The 17,450-nt window shown below is 40.1% G+C and overlaps 1 protein-coding gene across 7 annotated transcripts in view; it reads left to right on the top strand.

Moving 5' to 3' along the window:
• The window catches only part of dmxl1 (Dmx like 1), a 57,409-nt gene that overhangs the window by 19,450 nt on the left and 20,509 nt on the right, over positions 1-17,450 (top strand). For 3 of the 7 annotated variants that reach the window (XM_078251048.1, XM_078251049.1, XM_078251045.1), the window contains exons 16-33: positions 23-125; positions 259-381; positions 484-702; positions 1,674-2,914; positions 3,144-3,402; positions 4,033-4,166; positions 4,620-4,806; positions 4,896-5,006; positions 5,772-5,941; positions 6,703-6,800; positions 6,955-7,120; positions 8,251-8,379; positions 8,529-8,667; positions 11,010-11,809; positions 12,221-12,319; positions 12,756-12,935; positions 15,485-15,676; positions 16,352-16,428. In XM_078251048.1, coding sequence (XP_078107174.1) covers positions 23-125; positions 259-381; positions 484-702; positions 1,674-2,914; positions 3,144-3,402; positions 4,033-4,166; positions 4,620-4,806; positions 4,896-5,006; positions 5,772-5,941; positions 6,703-6,800; positions 6,955-7,120; positions 8,251-8,379; positions 8,529-8,667; positions 11,010-11,809; positions 12,221-12,319; positions 12,756-12,935; positions 15,485-15,676; positions 16,352-16,428 — 4,427 coding nt within the window. The remainder of the gene's footprint in view (positions 1-22; positions 126-258; positions 382-483; positions 703-1,673; positions 2,915-3,143; positions 3,403-4,032; positions 4,167-4,619; positions 4,807-4,895; positions 5,007-5,771; positions 5,942-6,702; positions 6,801-6,954; positions 7,121-8,250; positions 8,380-8,528; positions 8,668-11,009; positions 11,810-12,220; positions 12,320-12,755; positions 12,936-15,484; positions 15,677-16,351; positions 16,429-17,450) is intronic. The other 4 variants (XM_078251050.1, XM_078251047.1, XM_078251051.1 and 1 more) reach the window with 3 other exon arrangements.

The following is a 17,450-nucleotide window of genomic DNA, read 5'->3' as shown; positions in this document are numbered from 1 at the left end:
TACCTGCTGTTGTTCTCTACAGCAGGGGAAGCAGACCCAACTCCTACATGTTTTTGAGGAGGATCTGATCCTCGGCAGTGAGAGAACAGAAAGCACACAGGGAACTCCAGATTTTCTTCACACAGGTCTACACAAAATCACTTTTTCTAAATACTTACTATTTTTAAGGTTTAATACCAAACATTTGCACCACCTTAAAACATATTAATAGTGGCACTGGTTATTAATAATCTCTTTGTGTCTGTGTTTTCCCTGCAGCAGCCTCAAGCAAGGCGGCTTTCTCGGCACGGTTTTTCCTTGTGGTGGTCGAATTGACCCCGACAGGTCGCTCGCTCCTCCACATGTGGCATCTCCATCTTGCTGCTCAACCTATCACCATGGGTGGGTACTTTGAACATAAAAGTAATGTATAAAAACAAATAATTTGGGAGGGTTTTGACCTTAGCTTTTCTGAACAATATTTTCCTCCTCTTGTCATCACAGAAGAAACCACGACGGAGAACGATACCACCACAGCTTCTCCTATGAACAGCTCTACTTTGAGCTTTGACACGTTCAGATCTCCAGTAACTCAGAAGAGTAAACCCTGCACTTCCAATCTGCAGAGTGCCTGTCGCCTCAGCCTCACAACACACAGGCTGTACAGCCAAGAGATGGCTCTGCCAGAAGGAGTGGAAGCCATCAGTGTTACACCTTCATCAGGTGAGGGACAATGAGGACACACACTCGCACACAAATGACATAAGTCTATGAACTTCCTCTGGTAGTGAAATGCAGCGTGTAGGACAAGCACACAGTCCCTAAACACAACACAAGGCATTCTAAGTATGAAAAAGGGCAATATTGATAGTAGTAGCTGCAGTGTTTTTATTAATTATAGTAGTGATAATTACATTTCTCTTTGCAATTAAACTTTATTGTAATGGAATGGAATTAAAACAGGGTGCAAGTATGCCAGTCTAATAGCAGAGCACAGATAAAGAAACAGCCACTGAGGTATTTACCGACACCATTATTATATCAATGATTAAAAACATTGATTGAAATTCCTTCATTTCTTTATTGACTAAGGAAGAACTACCCGCTTCTGTTAACATAGGAATGAAAAATAAAAACTGACAAACATAGGGATATTTTTTTCAACAAATTTCATTGTCAGCGTGAAAAAAAGGTTTTTCAAATTCTACATAAAATGAATGGTGATTTTCAACAAGTACACCAGCGTTTTTAACCCTTGTTTCCCATCCTAGACGACAACCAAACAAAATTGTCACTCATCTGGCGATAGCGATGTGCTATCCTACGATGTGAAAAGAGCGTGTGAATTCAATATTATGTTGTTACATTTAACCATTTTAGCAGCTGTGCGACGTTGTTTACTTCATTAAACATCATCATGTGTTTACTGTGTTAATGGACTGAGGATGGGAGTAGGATTCGGTATTCGGTTTCAGATTCGGCAGAATCTTAACCAGTGGATTCGGTATTCGGCCGAACCCCAAAAATCTGTATTTGGTGCATCCCCAAATTAAACCTTTTTGAAAATTAATCAAAATCTTAAAATCAATTCACAGAAATTAAAGTCAAAAAAAAAAAAAAAAAAAGGTATTACATTTTAGAATTAAGAGGAAAAACTTCCTTGCCTAATAGTGTATTCTCAACTCTCTTCCTAGGTCACCTGAGTGCGTCATGTTCTCTGCCAGCTGATCGTGTGCCTTACCTCCTTGCTACTTCCTGTTCTGATAAAAAGGTGCGGTTCTGGAGGTGCAATGTCATGGCGTCAGAGCCTTCCATTATGGACAATTTGGTATACCAGTGGGAGGAGTGGCCTCTGCTGGTGGAGGAGAGACTTCCCAACAGCAGCGCAGTAAGAGTGCAAGGTCGTCCTATAGAGGTCAGCTGTTGTCACTCTGGACGCATTGCAGTTGCCTACAGGCAGATGCCAAACACTCCTCTGAGCTCGACACCCTATCTGAACTCTCATGGATTGTTGACTTCTCCTCTTACGCTGGCTTCCCTCCCATATGTGCAGTCCAACACCAACACCCACCTGTCCCCAACCCTAACTGTACAGTGTAGCCCAAATCTCACTCCCAGCCCCAACCCAGCAAACACTAGAGAGCCATTGGTCCACATTGGCATCTTCCAGTGTGAGTCCACTGGTGGTTCGCAGTGGATTCTAGAGCAGACTATCGTTCTGGACAGCACAGATCCCACAACTGGAAGTGCCAATATTCCAGGTAACATGGACTTCCCTATACCTAACGAGGAGGACTGTCCTGGTTCTACTAGTAAGAGCCTGGTACATTTGGACTGGGTCTCCCAAGAAGATGGGTCACATGTTCTGACTGTTGGTATTGGGACAAAGATTTATATGTACGGTCGTCTGTCTGGGAAGCCTCCAGAACTCGGTTTGACATCTGATGCCAGTAGAGACCAGAGCTTGTCTCGCCTGGTTCTGCTTCGATCCGTTGATCTGGTCTCCTCTGTTGAAGGCTCATTACCTATTCCAGTCTCCCTCTCCTGGGTAAGAGATGGCATCTTGGTAGTAGGCATGGACTGTGAGATGCACGTCTACTCCCAGTGGCAGCCCCCAGCACCATCCAAACACAATGCTGCGATTGTCCAAGACACAGACATCAGCAGCAGTGTCTCCTCCATAATCTCAGCCGTCAGACAGAGCCAGGAGGAGGGGCTCAGCTCTGGGGCACCCATGTCTTCACTGGCCCCTCCCAAAAAGGCCCTGACAAGATCGATGATGAGCCTGGCTCAGAAACTCAGTGGGAAGAGAACAGCGTATGACCTGCCTGTAGAGATGGAAGATTCTGGGCTTTTTGAAGCAGCTCACCAACTCTTTCCCACTCTGCCCCAGTACCACCCTGTACATTTATTGGAGCTTATGGATCTAGGGAAAGTAAGTTAAAGAAATTACTTAATTACTGTCTATAATACTTCATATTTTCTTTTATTTAAGCACCTTCTCCGGTTGCTGTGACGGTCAGTTAATATAATTTCATTAGTATAAGGTTTGAAGCTGAAGTAAAGCAGACCAATACATTTAAACAGAATTAAATTAGCCAGAACATTGATATTTGTTGTGATATTTGAAATGAAAATGTGTAACATAATTTGTCTATGTTAAGGTTCACCGTGCCAAAGCCATCCTCTCCCACCTGGTGAAATGCATTGCTGGAGAAATTGTCACACTTAAAGACAGTAGCACCAATCCTGAGAAACGTGTGCGTTCTCAAACTATCAGCGCCGGAGGCAGCACAGCCAGGGATCGGAAGATGTTCAGCAAAGCAGAGAACTCCACCCCTGACTACACAGAGATAAGCTCCATCCCTCCCCTGCCTCTGTACGCCCTTCTTGCAGCCGATGAGGATACATCACCAAAACCTGGTGGGTATACAACATGTGGTTTTATAATAATAATATTCAGTAACGAATAGAATAATAGAAACTTCATTTCAGTAGTACTTAACATCGACCATATAAAGCAAAGAGCTGAAAATATGACAACATTCATAAAATATAAAGTTGGAAAATGACAATCAGCCAAGCAAAAATTAGATAAAGGATGTTTACTTGCTGTAATTTGAATATATAAAACCTTATAACAAGTCAAAATGTATTACACTTGGAAGAACTGTACTCTGCACTGTGGCTACAAAGGCATTACCTTAGGTATTTTCTTGTTTGTTTATTGTTGTTTAATTGTTTTAATTAAAAAATTAAGCATGTACACATACAAAATCAGGGAAACAGTATTTACAGTTGGAAAGAAACCGTTAGCCATCCTACCTCAAGGTGTAAGACTGAGAATAATATCCTACTCTTTGGTCTTCTAGTTTTTCCTCATTGTATCTCTGGGGATGCAAAGTGAGAAGAATGAAAGCAGAAAGAGAAAGTCATGCTCTTTTGTAATTTAATTGAATCTGCTGGCTCCCCAGCAGGATGGGATTATTTCTGCATATCTCTTATGAAATGCATGTCTTGTGTAATTTAGCTCTGTCTTGTGTCTCCCTACAGATAAAGTGGGCAGTGTGAGTGGAGATAGTGGGCATGGTTCCAGTCACACTGATGTTTATGATGAGCTGTTTCATACACCCAGCGTTGCAGACCTGGACCCTCTGGAAGACGATCAAGAGGAAACTGGGAACAAGGTCGGTTTCTGTTGGCTTGTGCTTGGTTAAAATACATTTTTTTATATAAATGAGAGTGGACAGCAACATTTGGCCTCTTTTGGTATTCCGGTGTGAAGCTTTGACATGCATAATTGTGTATGTCGTGGTTCATTTTAGATATATTGCTGCCTTGAAAGCCCATGATGTCCAAAGCAAATGCATCAAAAATCTAGCCTTGTGTTGGCTAAGTCTCTAGATACTGTTGGGATGGGCAAGGATGAGGCAACACACACACACACACACACACACACACACACACACACACACACACACACACACACACACACACACACACACACACACACAAAGCTGTTGTGAGTTTGATTCCAGCCATGGCCTCTCTCTATTATGTATTGAAAAAGAAGAAATGCCATACAATTATTTTACACTTTATTTTAAACATTCTACACACGTCTTCTTCCCTGTCTGCAGGTAATTGACCTGTCCCAGTACAGTCCGACATTCTTTGGTCCAGAGCATGCCCAGGTTCTGTCCAGTCATCTTCTTCATTCCAGTTTGCCGGGCTTAACCCGTATGGAGCAGATGTCTCTTATGGCACTGGCCGACACCATCGCTACCACAAGCACAGACCTCAAGGACAGCCAGGGCAAGAGCAAAGGTACTGCAGGAAAATAAAATAAGAGTTCTTCAAATGGATAGAAATTAAGTGCTCCATTCCAAACATCATGTCTGTCATTGATCTACCAGGTGGAGAGACACTGGATGAGTGTGGTCTAAAGTTCTTGCTGGCCGTCAGACTCCACACCTTCCTCTCTACCTCCCTGCCTCCAGCACATCGAGCACAGCTGCTACGGCAAGGTACAGTGGGTCATTTATTTTTTCGTTCATTTAACAGGGACAATGCACAGTCATTGACTGTCCCAGAGTTAGCTCAATAGCTACATTTCATAAGGAGTCCCTGGACAGGCTAGTAGTTTTCAAAGGTTTTCAGTGGGGGAATTTTATAGCTGGCACAAATGAGCAGACAAAGACTGTAGCATTCAACACACTGTACAGGGCCTCATTGACAATAAATGTAATCTAACAACTCCTAAATTGATTTCCCTTAAAATTAGCACACACTGTTCAAAAGGCCTTAATTATATTTTCACCTGTATGGTCTTGCGAGATTTAATATGACTTAAGTTTCCAGCTTGCTGCCTAAAGAGCTGTCTCCCTGCACTCCTTTTAGATATAGCTCCAGTGCCCACCTAGGTATCAGTAACTCTACAAAGACCTCTAAAGCTAGAAAGAGAGAATATTACTGGTGGTCTCAATTGTAAATGTTTGACAGTAAAAGTCTCAGTGAGAGAAGTAAACAAGCCAGCCAGGATGAAGACTATTCATCATTCTTAACTATTGCAGTACAGATACCCTTGAGCAAAGCACTTAATCTATGTATGCTCCTATAAAACTCCTCTAAGTGGCCAGCAGTACAACCCTGTAGCTGGAAGAGGCCACTCACTGCTTTAAATATATGGAACCGACTGTGCTCCTGCTTTAACTCACTACACAGTGTTGGTATTCTCCCTATGAAATACAGAACATTCCCCATTTTCCACGTCTTTTTTTCTCTCTCTCCAGGCCTGTCAACATGTCATTATGCCTGGGCCTTCCACTCTGAGGCTGAGGAGGAGCTGCTGAACATGCTGCCTGCCCTACAGAAGGGAGAGCCCACCTGGCCTGAGCTGCGCTCAATGGGTGTTGGCTGGTGGCTGCGCAGCACCAACAAGCTGCGCAGGTGTATTGAGAAGGTGAGGAGGCTAAATAAATTGTTTGATGATTTGATGTACACATTTGCAGATTGTTCGGTCAGTATCAAATTAGAGTAAAAAAGGAGGTATACAGTATATGAAAAGGAAATCTCTGTGGAGTTTAGTTTAACATTCAGTTTGCATTCTTGTTAGATATTGTAGTTTTGTTTTATTCATCAAATTGAATTGTTGAGCTAATTCAGTGTCTAGTTATTCATATGAAGTGCTTTTCTACATATGTGAAACTACAGTTGAGAAGTCGATCCACAGAAAATCAAACGGCGTCTGTTTTGATAAGTGATTGATTGGAAAAATGCCAAACATATTTTTACTTCTAGCTTCTCTCATGTAAGGATTTGTTGCTTTTCTTCATCTTAATCGGTAGTAAATGAATTAACTTTTTGTTTTGTACTGTTGGTCTGACCCTAAGCAACACATCAAGATTGTCTCCTTTTTTCTCACAACACAACTGCACAAAATCATTTTAAAGATGCTATAATGACATAGAAGGTCTACACATAACGGCTTTGAAGGGTTGGCCATTAGTGTGTTAGCCCTGTGTACTTCATATTGATTGCCTCATTTATAAATGACATGCTGTCAGGTAGGTGAAAGCAAAATGTTGCAGAGGTTGCTATAAAACACAGCACTATAACTGAGCCACTCCCTGAAATGACACATAAAGCTATAACTTGTTCTGTGGGTAAAACTGTAAAGGCTGAGGAGGAGCTCAATGTTTTTTTGTTCTTTTCCTCTGTCAGGTTGCCAAGACTTCTTTACAGAGAAACAATGATCCTCTGGATGCAGCCATATTTTATCTCGCACTGAAAAAGAAGGCAGTGGTCTGGGGATTGTACAGGTAGGCAAAACTGACATCATTTTGCATATAAAATATAAATGCAGTCATCATAATGATGTGTTCCCTACCCTTAACCAAAATAGGTTCTGTCAGATTACTGAAGATCTGTGACACAAGTATTGTTGTCTTGAATCCATAACGTATTTCTCACCAGGTCCCAGAACAATGCTAAAATGACAGAGTTTTTCCGCAACAACTTCAGTGAGGACCGTTGGAGGAAAGCAGCACTGAAAAATGCGTTTTCGCTGTTGGGAAAGCAGCGGTTCCAGCATTCTGCAGCCTTTTTCCTTCTAGCCGGCTCCCTCAAGGATGCTGTGGAGGCAAGTTGAAAATAGACATGACACACTGTTTGCAAGAAGCACTTGTTCCTTCAACTGCAAGGGCCACTTGTCAGCCTGCTAAATCTTACCTTTTATTATGAGTAATGTCAAGTGCAGCTCAGTTTCTTTAATAAAATGTCTGTAGTATTGTATGCATTCCCTTTTTTTTAACAATTCATAGTTAAGGGCAGTGCCTATTTTATGCATGGTTGTTGGAATGGCTGTTGCTGTTTGAAAAATTATACTGGCATTAGTATTTCTGCCATTTATTAGGGTTAAGTAGGTTAAGCCGCAAAAACGCACAGCTCTCCATCATTTTGCTCACATATCAAGAGGGGTGCTTCTGGTCATCTTGTTTGCTTAACTTTATTCATCAAGGTTATTTCTGTTTAGACAGTCCCTGAAGCAATGAGTATCATTATTTCATCTTTATGCATTTTATGGAAATGAGTGTCGCCCCGGCAAAGGGCTATAATTGACTTTGTTTAGTCTCTCTGGCTAGAAGGTAGTCTCATTGAAATGCACCTCACACCTTCAGCAACTTCAACTATTCACTGGTCTTGCATTGCCAGACCTATCTCTATAGCGCTGCGGAGTAAGGTCTGGCTTTACCACTGATGCATTCCAGAATAGGAGAAAAAAACGCTCTGGGTTGTTTGCATTTCTTTAACCAATCACAATCATCTTGGGCGGCGCTAAGCTCCGGACACAGCAACGGTGCATCTGCAAAATGCTCTAGGGAAAGAACTTGTTTTGATGGAACATTGCACCCCGCAAAAGAAAACACCATATACAATTAACTAAAGTTAAGTGTTCACACAATACAGTAACGTGAGCTATTTAAGTTAGCTAGATACATGGTTAAACGTAATTTCGTCCACAGCAATTCCACCAATTGGTCCCAAAACGTCCGAGTTAGTAAATGCTGTAAACATATTCTCTGTAAATCTTTACAATCATTTGGTTATTTCCTTTCCTTTTTCAACAGATAAACAAGAAAGCTGTAACTATTGAAAATCATTATGTCATCATCTTGTCTTATCACACCCCATTTAGGCCTGTGCCAATAGCTCAGAAACTATTTTAAAATGAGAACCGACTATGATATCTTGTTTTATTTCCTCCTCCAGGTGTGTTTAGAGAAAATGCAGGACTTACAGCTTGCCCTGGTGATCTCCAGATTGTATGAGTCTGAGTTTGAAATGGCATCCACCTACAAAAAGATCCTCCAGAGACATGTTCTGGGACAAGACAAACAGGTGCAGAGTTTGTGTACAAGCTAATGTTTTTACCCTGGACATTTTCACTATTTACTTAAACTACCTAGTGTTGTTTGACTCTCCAGCATTTGTTAATTAATACACTGCAGCATCCAGAATAAGCCATTGTAAATCTCTGTATATGTCAGATTCAAGCCCACAAAGACCCGTTCCTGCGGAGCATGGCTCACTGGGTCCTGGAGGACTACAGCAGAGCCTTGGACACTCTACTTGAGCAACCTGTGAACAGCACCAGCTCTGGGTCCACTGAGAGCAAATGTGACGCTGGTAAGTCTGCTTATCTTTACTTCAATGCAAATGTAAAATTAAGATGGTACAGTTTGCTACTGTAAACATTTATTTTTACACTAAATTGATAACCTACAGAATTTTTTTACTTTTACTTATTTGAAATATTCAGTAGGAGCAAGTCCACTACCATATTGTGGGTTGCCAAATTTTCAGATCATGACCATGTACATCTTTGTAGTCATTCCCACATTTTTATGCATATATCAATTGTACTAAAGTATACAAGAAAACAAAACCTTATTTAGACAAAATGTATATATGTGCCCCATGTTTTGATTGCTGGTATTGCCAATGTATTCTAATGATTTAAGTGTTGGTCATTCATAGCAATACTTTGTATTGATAAATATTAGTAATGTTTTTTCCAAAAATAAATCTATTCTTGTGTTTTTTTTTATACAAAACAATTTATATAATTTTTGCTAAACCTTTCCCATATTTTTTTTAATAGTATTTGTTGTATATCCCACCACACTTTTTATAATACCCTGAGAATCTTTGTTTCAAAATACATTGTATTTATGAATGAAAAAACACCATTTAGCCAGAATCTGACATTGTGTATATAGTGTGTACTGTCAGAGGCCTTTAAAATATCTCAATACTGTGTTTCAGGCCTGTCAAATGCAGCATTGCAGGTAAAAACAGTGGGCTAGACTGTACTGTAAGTGCTGCAGATTGTGCTTTGACACTGTGATGTTGAATCCGCTGCTTTCACAAAATGGCTCAGCTTTGCGACTATTTTTAGCCCTTTTTAGTATGTGAAATTGCACAAGTAATTGCAGTATACTGGACACAGAAGACCATTTCATTGAAGAAAATATACAACGCTTGAATTATGAATAGATGAAGAACTGAACTTAATATGAGCCTCACATTGACCTAAGAGTCAAACCAGTACCAGATTAACATTTCTGTGCTATGTGTTTCATAAATGATGTTCTCAAAGCACATTTAATGTGCTTACAGAGAAGTCTGACCGGCTCTTTGGTATTATTTACACCTGGATGAAAAGAAGTAAACTTAATACATTGCCTTTTTGTCCAGCCGCCGCTCTCAATAAAATGAACTCGCAACTCCACTCCGCCTTTAGTTGACCGCAGAATGCAGTTTGTCAGTGTATTAGGGATGTCACGATACCAAAAATCTAGTAGTCGGTACCAATACCACCAAAAGTACTCGATACTCGATACCGAAGTCGATACCACGGTGTGTAAAACAAAAAACAAAACAATAATACTTAAACATGAATTCCTTTTATTTAAACATTTGTACATACAAAAAGCGAGAGATATTTTAGTTATTAGACATACTGTCTGACAATGACTAATAACAGTGGGGGATACAGGTGCTAAGCTACACTCATAAACACGCACACACACCTTATATTATTAATGCAAGCATAAGTTTAAATTCACTGACATGGTGGCAGGCTGAAAAGATTTATTAAAACCATTACCATTTAAATAATTATTTAATCCAATGACATTAGGCTACATTTTGCTGACAGGACACCGGCTGAATGGCGATGCATGGAGGTAGTGTATAACGTTGCAATGCATTAGCGTCGTTAACAAATTACTGGCTATCGCAAACATTACATTGAGCATAACGTTAGCTGGTTTCACGGCAACAATGCCAGCTGCTTCAAACAAACATAGGGCCTGTGATTTAGGATAAGGATATGACGTTGTACAGTTTGAATATGATGTTAATATGACTTGAAACTCACTCACCTTTGCCAAATTCGAGGGGTTTCCTCCCTGTGTTTTAAATGAACGATGGCATCGTTTGCACCCCGGCTTTAGAGCATCAATTATATGTTCATTTTCATCCGCCTTGAATGCGAAGTATTTCCATATTAGACTACATTTCTGTAGTTTTTCCCGTGTGCTTGTAGGCGTTCTTCTTTACCACTTGTGGACCGACTAAAACACTTGCGCGTATATGCTGCCCCCATCAGATCCAGAATAATTGTAACTTCAGTACCTTTGTTACCAATGATACCTACGCTACTGCAGAAAAACGAGTACTGTCACGTTTTAAGAATGTTGGTACCGACTTGGTACTGATTTGGTAGCGAAGCACCGGTTCTCGTGACATCCCCACAGTGTTTAAGTGGTCACATAGCTCCATACCTGAGTTTGTTTAGAAGTTCATCAAAGATTCAGTTAGGCTAGCTATAGCTCCGTTTCGTTGTCTGATTCATTAATACAGCTTGTCCTTTGCAGGTACTGTGGTCAAAGCAGTAAAGGTAGCTGGTTGTTGCCACCGACACACATAAAATTAAAATGTCTGTCTCTTTGCATCTATGACAGGTTCCTCTTCTGTGTCTGCATGTAATCCTGAGGTTTTCAACTTTTACACCTACCTTCGTACCCACCCACTCCTCCTTCGCCGCCATTTTGGTTCTTCAGACAAGGCTAAAGTTGGACTGACCGCTGAGGGTCGCAGGGCTGACTCCATTAGCCTGGAGGAGAGGAAGCTGTTTTTCACAGCTGCATACGCACACCTGCAAGCTGGCTGCCCCATGCTAGCACTTGAAGTCCTCTCCAAGATGCCAAAAGTCCGCAAGCATTCTAAACTCCCCAACCAGGAAGATACTGGCACCGCTGCCGAACTCAGTGTTGGCAGCAAGAATGGACAAACATTGGAGCCGGATTGGTCTCAGCCGGCTCTAAACGGCTACGAGTCAGACGCAAACAGCTTATCCAACAGCCAGTCAGATTCAGTGTTAAGTTTTGACTGGAGCCAGCCTTCACTGACACATCCAGACGAGTCCCTGGAGCTGAAGTGGGATGTTGACAAAGAAGATGATGAAGATGATGATGATGATGAAGAAGAAAATAAAAATGTTAAGAGTGGTAGAAGTGCAGATAGCAGCAGTGTGTTCCAGGACGCACAGGATGCCATGTCGCCATTAATGGAGACAGTGACGAGAGAGGACAGTGAAGACCGCAATGACTTCCTGGCTCCATCTAATGACACCTTGGCAGCCCAGCTCAAGTTTACTGCCTGCTTGAAGATTATGACCAATGAGCTCCGGACGCTGTCGACAGGGTATGAACTGGATGGAGGGAAGCTACGTTGCCAGCTCTACCAGTGGTTGGAAAGAGAGGTAATAGCACACACATATTTAAACAGTTTTACAGACTTAAAGGTCAAAACTCAAATGTGTTTTTTAGTCTAGGTATCATCATAATGTCCATCTGTCTGGTGAAGCATAAGTCTGGCTGCACCCTTAAGTTCACTCAATAAAACATTTATAACTTACATAACTCCCACACATCTCTCCTGTCTTCATGTTCACTGCTTCAAGACTTGATCTCTCTGTGCGCACAGTGTCAGTGCATATAAACATCACATTGGTAAAAAATCCAGTGGTCTTCTGTTATAAAAAATTGTTTGCATGTTTCTTATTGACTATTTGGTGAAATGTTTTGCTTTCACTCCTACGCATGCAGGATAAAATCCTTCTTGATGAATTGATTTTAAGAATTTTTTTTTTTTTTAATTCTGTTTAACCCAGGTGGTGGCTCTCCAGCGTTGCTGCAGCTACAAGCCCTGCTTGCCAGAGCTGTCTGCTCAGGGTGATGCCCCTGTTTCTGGGTCGGTGGAGGAGGAACAGGTGGGTGTAGATAGCTGGCGGCTTCTAGAATTGTCAGATGTTTATGACGAAAAAATCCATGCCACACAACAGCACAGTGTGTCTTGACATAGTTTGAAAAATTGTAAATTGAAAAGATTTTTTCCCTTGGATATATATCTAAACTCTTTCTAACATGCTGCAGTCAATTTCCTCTATTTCAGCTTTAGCAGCACACCTAACTATACATACATACCCTTATGCATTACACTCACTGTGCACAAGTTCAATTTCAAAGACCCACTAGTTATTTATTGTTGACAGAAGAGATTATTATGCCTTGTCTTAAAACGTGGTTGTTTTTAGCATAACACTGTGGGGCTTTTGATTAAACGTTGGATAAACGTTGATTAAACAGCTGGATAACTTTGGCATATTTACAGGGGTGTTGATTGATATGTCTATAAAACTAATAAAGTATGTTTTCCAGCCGGGGAGTCCTCGTGGTGACAGCCAGAGGAGCAGGAGACACTGGCTGCAGAGTAACCAGCCCTTACTGAGGATGTTTCTGAGCTACTGCAACTTGCATGGCTCCCACGGTGGAGGACTGGCCTCGGTGCGCATGGAGCTCATATTATTGCTTCAAGAGTCTCACCAGGTAATGAAAACATGCACAGATACACTTAAAGTAAAGTCACTGACAGACACACTTTTCAGTGACTGTAAAAACTCATTTAAGGTTGCTGGTGAAAGTTATAAAACAATTAGTCAGTTAATCAATAAGCCACTTGAATGCCAATTCTTGATTGAAAACTTGGTTAGAGTTTTGGTGATCGGTAGTTGGTGCTGGTCCTGCAGTCTGCTTTGATTTTCAAATTAACATATAGAGAATGAAATATGATTGATCCCTAAATAAATGACACAAAAAATATTTTTGTGATTAATTAATAGTCAAAGTATCTCTAAATGAAAATAAAACTAAATGTATGGTGTTTGGTGGAATCAGGGCCAATTGTGATATAAAAATAAACTTAGAGTAGAAATTGAAAGAGTATATGAAACAACATTTTTGGGAGTGATTATAGATTATATTTATATATATATATATATATATTAGATAAATGAATGGGTGCCCCGGCAGCTCACCTGGTAGAGCGCGTGACCATATATAGAGGTTTACTCCTCCACGCAGCGGCCGCGGGTTCCAGTCCGACCTGCGGCCCTTTGCTGCATATCATTCCCCCTCTCTCTCCCCTTTCATGTCTTCAGCTGGCCTATAAATAAAGGCCTAAAAATGCCCCCCAAAAAAAAATCTTTAAAAAAAAAAGAAGGAAATTATCTAAATCTATCGCTGTTCTTTATAAAGTAAGGGATTTGTTGAGTAAGAGATGCCTGAATATATTGTATTGCTCACTTGTGATGCCATACATTTCATAATGTGCAGAAAAATGGGGAAATGCTTATTAAACAAATATAGATCCTACAAATAAACTTCAGAAGAGAGCAATTCTAATAATAATAATAATAATAATAATAATACATGGGATTTTGGTTACTTGCATTTTTCTGGTAACTTGTGATGACAGTGAATTGAGAAAACTAAAATAAAAATATATATTTTTAAATGATATTGAAAATAATAGTTACTGAGAAGTTTATTTTATATTTGCAACCAGGATATTTCATGATAGACAAGTGGTAATAAATTTGGTGCAGCCTTCCCAAACATCTGTCAGAGGCTCTTAACATTGACAACACAAACTAAATGTGTTATTTAGTTATTACTAATTACTTAGACAGGGACAACAAGAATTATGTGTAGAAAGTATATATATATTTTTGCAACACAAAATACAGAAAAATAACCATCAGCTGCATGTACATGTAAAAACATTTCCACTGGCAAGTAAAGCTACAGTATTATTTAACTGATCATAGAGAAAGACGCACACAAAGCCATCTGAAAGCTTGTCCTAATGCAACCAGATTCCCAAGACAGACTCACTCACACACACACACACTCACACACACACACACACACACACACACACACACACACACACACACACACACACACAGACAGACACCTCCAGTAATGGGCTGGCAGGTTGGGCTGATTCTCCAAACTCCTGAGAGAGGTTCTGCCTTAGGCTGACTATTCAAAGGTTGACGCAAATTTTAGGAGGTAAACAACTCAATGAACGGGCATGGGAACAACTTTCTTCAATTTTGGCACCGTCAACGAACACTGGGAGTTACTTTGAGTTTGAAATAAAAGTGTTTTCTTTTGTCCTAACTCTGGTCCCATGATTATCAAATTTCTCCATTGTTGTCAAAGAAATTTCTGTATTTTTAAGCTCTAAAGAGCTTCTGTTAAGTAGGTTAGTGACAACTGAATGTGATTCATCAAGCGTGACGAACATAAGCCTGTGGTACTGTTACACACAGAGTCATGTTCAGGGATCTAGTAAACAAACACAAAACCTGGCACCCCTTTCATTGCCTATCTCTTCTTTTTAGCTCTTTAAATGTCATTCACACACACTGGAAAAACAAGTCATGCTCTCTCTAAGAATGGGATCATGTATGACTTATTTTGACTCAGCAAAAGGGTCTTGTTCCACAGATCAAAGCATCAAGTCCCTTTTGTGAGCGGTCTCATTTACCCTCTTAAAAATGAGGAAGTTGAATATATTATCTGCTCTATTTTTAAAAGTGTACTGTGGTGTGTGTGTCATGTAGTTATGCATATGTCAATTCAATATGCTTTATTGGCATGAGTGTAACAAAAACATTATTGCCAAAGAGCCAATAAGACTTAAAATGAAAAAAAGAATTCATAAAATCAAGAAAGCAATGAATGTTCCCGTATACAGGTGTGATAAGTCTAATGAGAAGTGTTCTTTGTGAACACTAAACACTTATTTTTTATTTACTGTGTTATACACAGTGGGTAGGGCAGGCGAATATATACTGAGAGGCTTATGCCTCGACACAGAGGTCCAGGGTTCGAGTCCGACCTGTGACGATTTCCTGTATGTTTTCCCCCTCTCTCTCGCCTAGCTGTCCTATCGATTTAAAGGCAGAAAAGCCCAAAAAATAATAATAAAAAAATGTATGTGAATTCTTAGTGCATCTGTTTTTTAGTGTAACCACAGACATACTGTAATGACTGAACCCACGTTTTAATGTTATTTCTCCCAACAGGATGACACCATCCAGTCAGCGGTGACGCCATGTTGTCAACCAACTTCTATCCCTCTTCTGATGGCTTGCACGGCCAACGTAAAGACAGTGGTGGCCAATCCTATCGTCTACCTGACCAACCTGGCTCATGACATCTTGCAGACCATCAATTCACTCGACTCTCCTCCACATCCCGATGTCGTTAACAATGAGGTAAGGCAGTCTCTGGTCTCATTCATCCATTTCCACTTTTGGTACTGCTGATTGCATAAATGGACTTTTCTTTTTGATAGAAGGGTTATACATTTGATTTTTTTTTTTTTGAAAGAGGACAATCATATTGAGAAATGTGTGCAATGACTCACATTAAAATATATGCATTTTTAACAAACTGAGAAAAATTCTTAGAGCCTTGATTTAAGTGTCCATATCCAGGCAGATCTAACAGATGATATTAGCTTATAGTAGATGTAAAAGGAATTACAGTACCACCTGGTATTAAAATCCGTCCTGAGTGATCCGATCACAAGTGGACCGCTCTAAGTATATATTGAGTGCATATAAAGTAGTGCGATCCGATCACAAGTTTTCACTCAAGACACATATGGAGACACATTCTGTTGCTAGGTACTTAGAGCTATCCACTTATGATCAGATCATTCAGGACAGATTTTAAAACCAGGTGAAAACTCATATACTTAGATATGTAAAAGATGTGTTTGAGGTAGTATTAGTAGTAGTAATAGTAGTAGTAGTAGGTTGTATTGTGTATCAATGTTTGACAAATGCTTTGACATGTACAGTTTTTAATTTTGTTCTTTTAGGTGTGTTTAATTTCAGTTGTATTGATGCACCTTCAAACACTAATTGTTTTATTTATCCCTTCAGATCTATGTGATGCACACATTGGCTGCCTCCCTGTCAGCCTGTATATATCAGTGTCTGTGTGATGGACACACCCACAGGTAAGTGCCCCAAGCAAGCATTACAAGATATTAATTCCTAGGCTGTCATGTTGAAGGTACCGTTTGACAAAGCAATGTAATCAGCAGCTTCTGAGCAATCGCTGCTACTTCTGTACAGAGGTGTGTGTGGATGCAGAGCCAGGAGTGGTTGGATCGCGTCGCTAATGACTCCAGCCAGCGCAGAATTGTGACGAATGACGTTCTAGAGTGATATAAAAGTGGCATGAACACGGATATGACGTTTGAAACTGGCTCATATCAGAATTGAAAAGATCCGATGTCATGGGATTTGTGCTGTTCACGCTGTTGTGAAATAAACAGATCTGAGTCACAAAAAATCGGAATTTGGTCACTTTTGCATGCAGTCTAAATGTAGCCATAGTCAACTTTAATACATTCCAAACCTTGAGCTATTGTCAATCCATCCATTCCTTAAGAATATTTGGGCATCTAGGGGAAATAGATCTTTGCATATCCCATATACCCAGTGTTTAAAATAAAAAATGATTTATTCAGCCTGACTCAAAAGGGTTTGAATTCATAATGGGTGCAGCATCTCTCTGAGATGCAATGCTTAAATTTGATACACTTTTTTTAAATTTTCCACCACGTTCACCTTGACACCACCCCAAATATCAAATCAAATCAAGAGTGATCTGACTTTTGTTTTTTTCCTATTTTTTAGCTGTGTGTGTGTGTGTGTGTGTGTGTGTGTGTGTGTGTGTGTGTGTGTGTTTTTAGTCTTATTGGAGCAGAATAATAAGAGATAAGGGGGAAGGGACATGACTACTGGTAACCAAGCAAGAGGGTAATGCACACATACATGTCAAGTCAAACACTACAAATGTAATACCAAAGTAGAAAATGCTTTTCAAAAAGGCTTTGTTTATGGAAAATCATCTCAGCATGTGCTTTAGGCTGCTTTTACATAGCACTATACTGGTGCCATTTAAAACATGGAAAGAAACTAACGTGTTGGTTTGCAAAAAAAATAAATAAAATATGACTGTCATCAACAGTCT

This window comes from Sander vitreus, chromosome 5, assembly GCF_031162955.1.
Source record: "Sander vitreus isolate 19-12246 chromosome 5, sanVit1, whole genome shotgun sequence".
NCBI lineage: Eukaryota > Metazoa > Chordata > Actinopteri > Perciformes > Percidae > Sander > Sander vitreus.
Note: the sequence above shows the minus strand (reverse complement) of the source record. Positions and strands in the feature narration are given on the sequence as shown.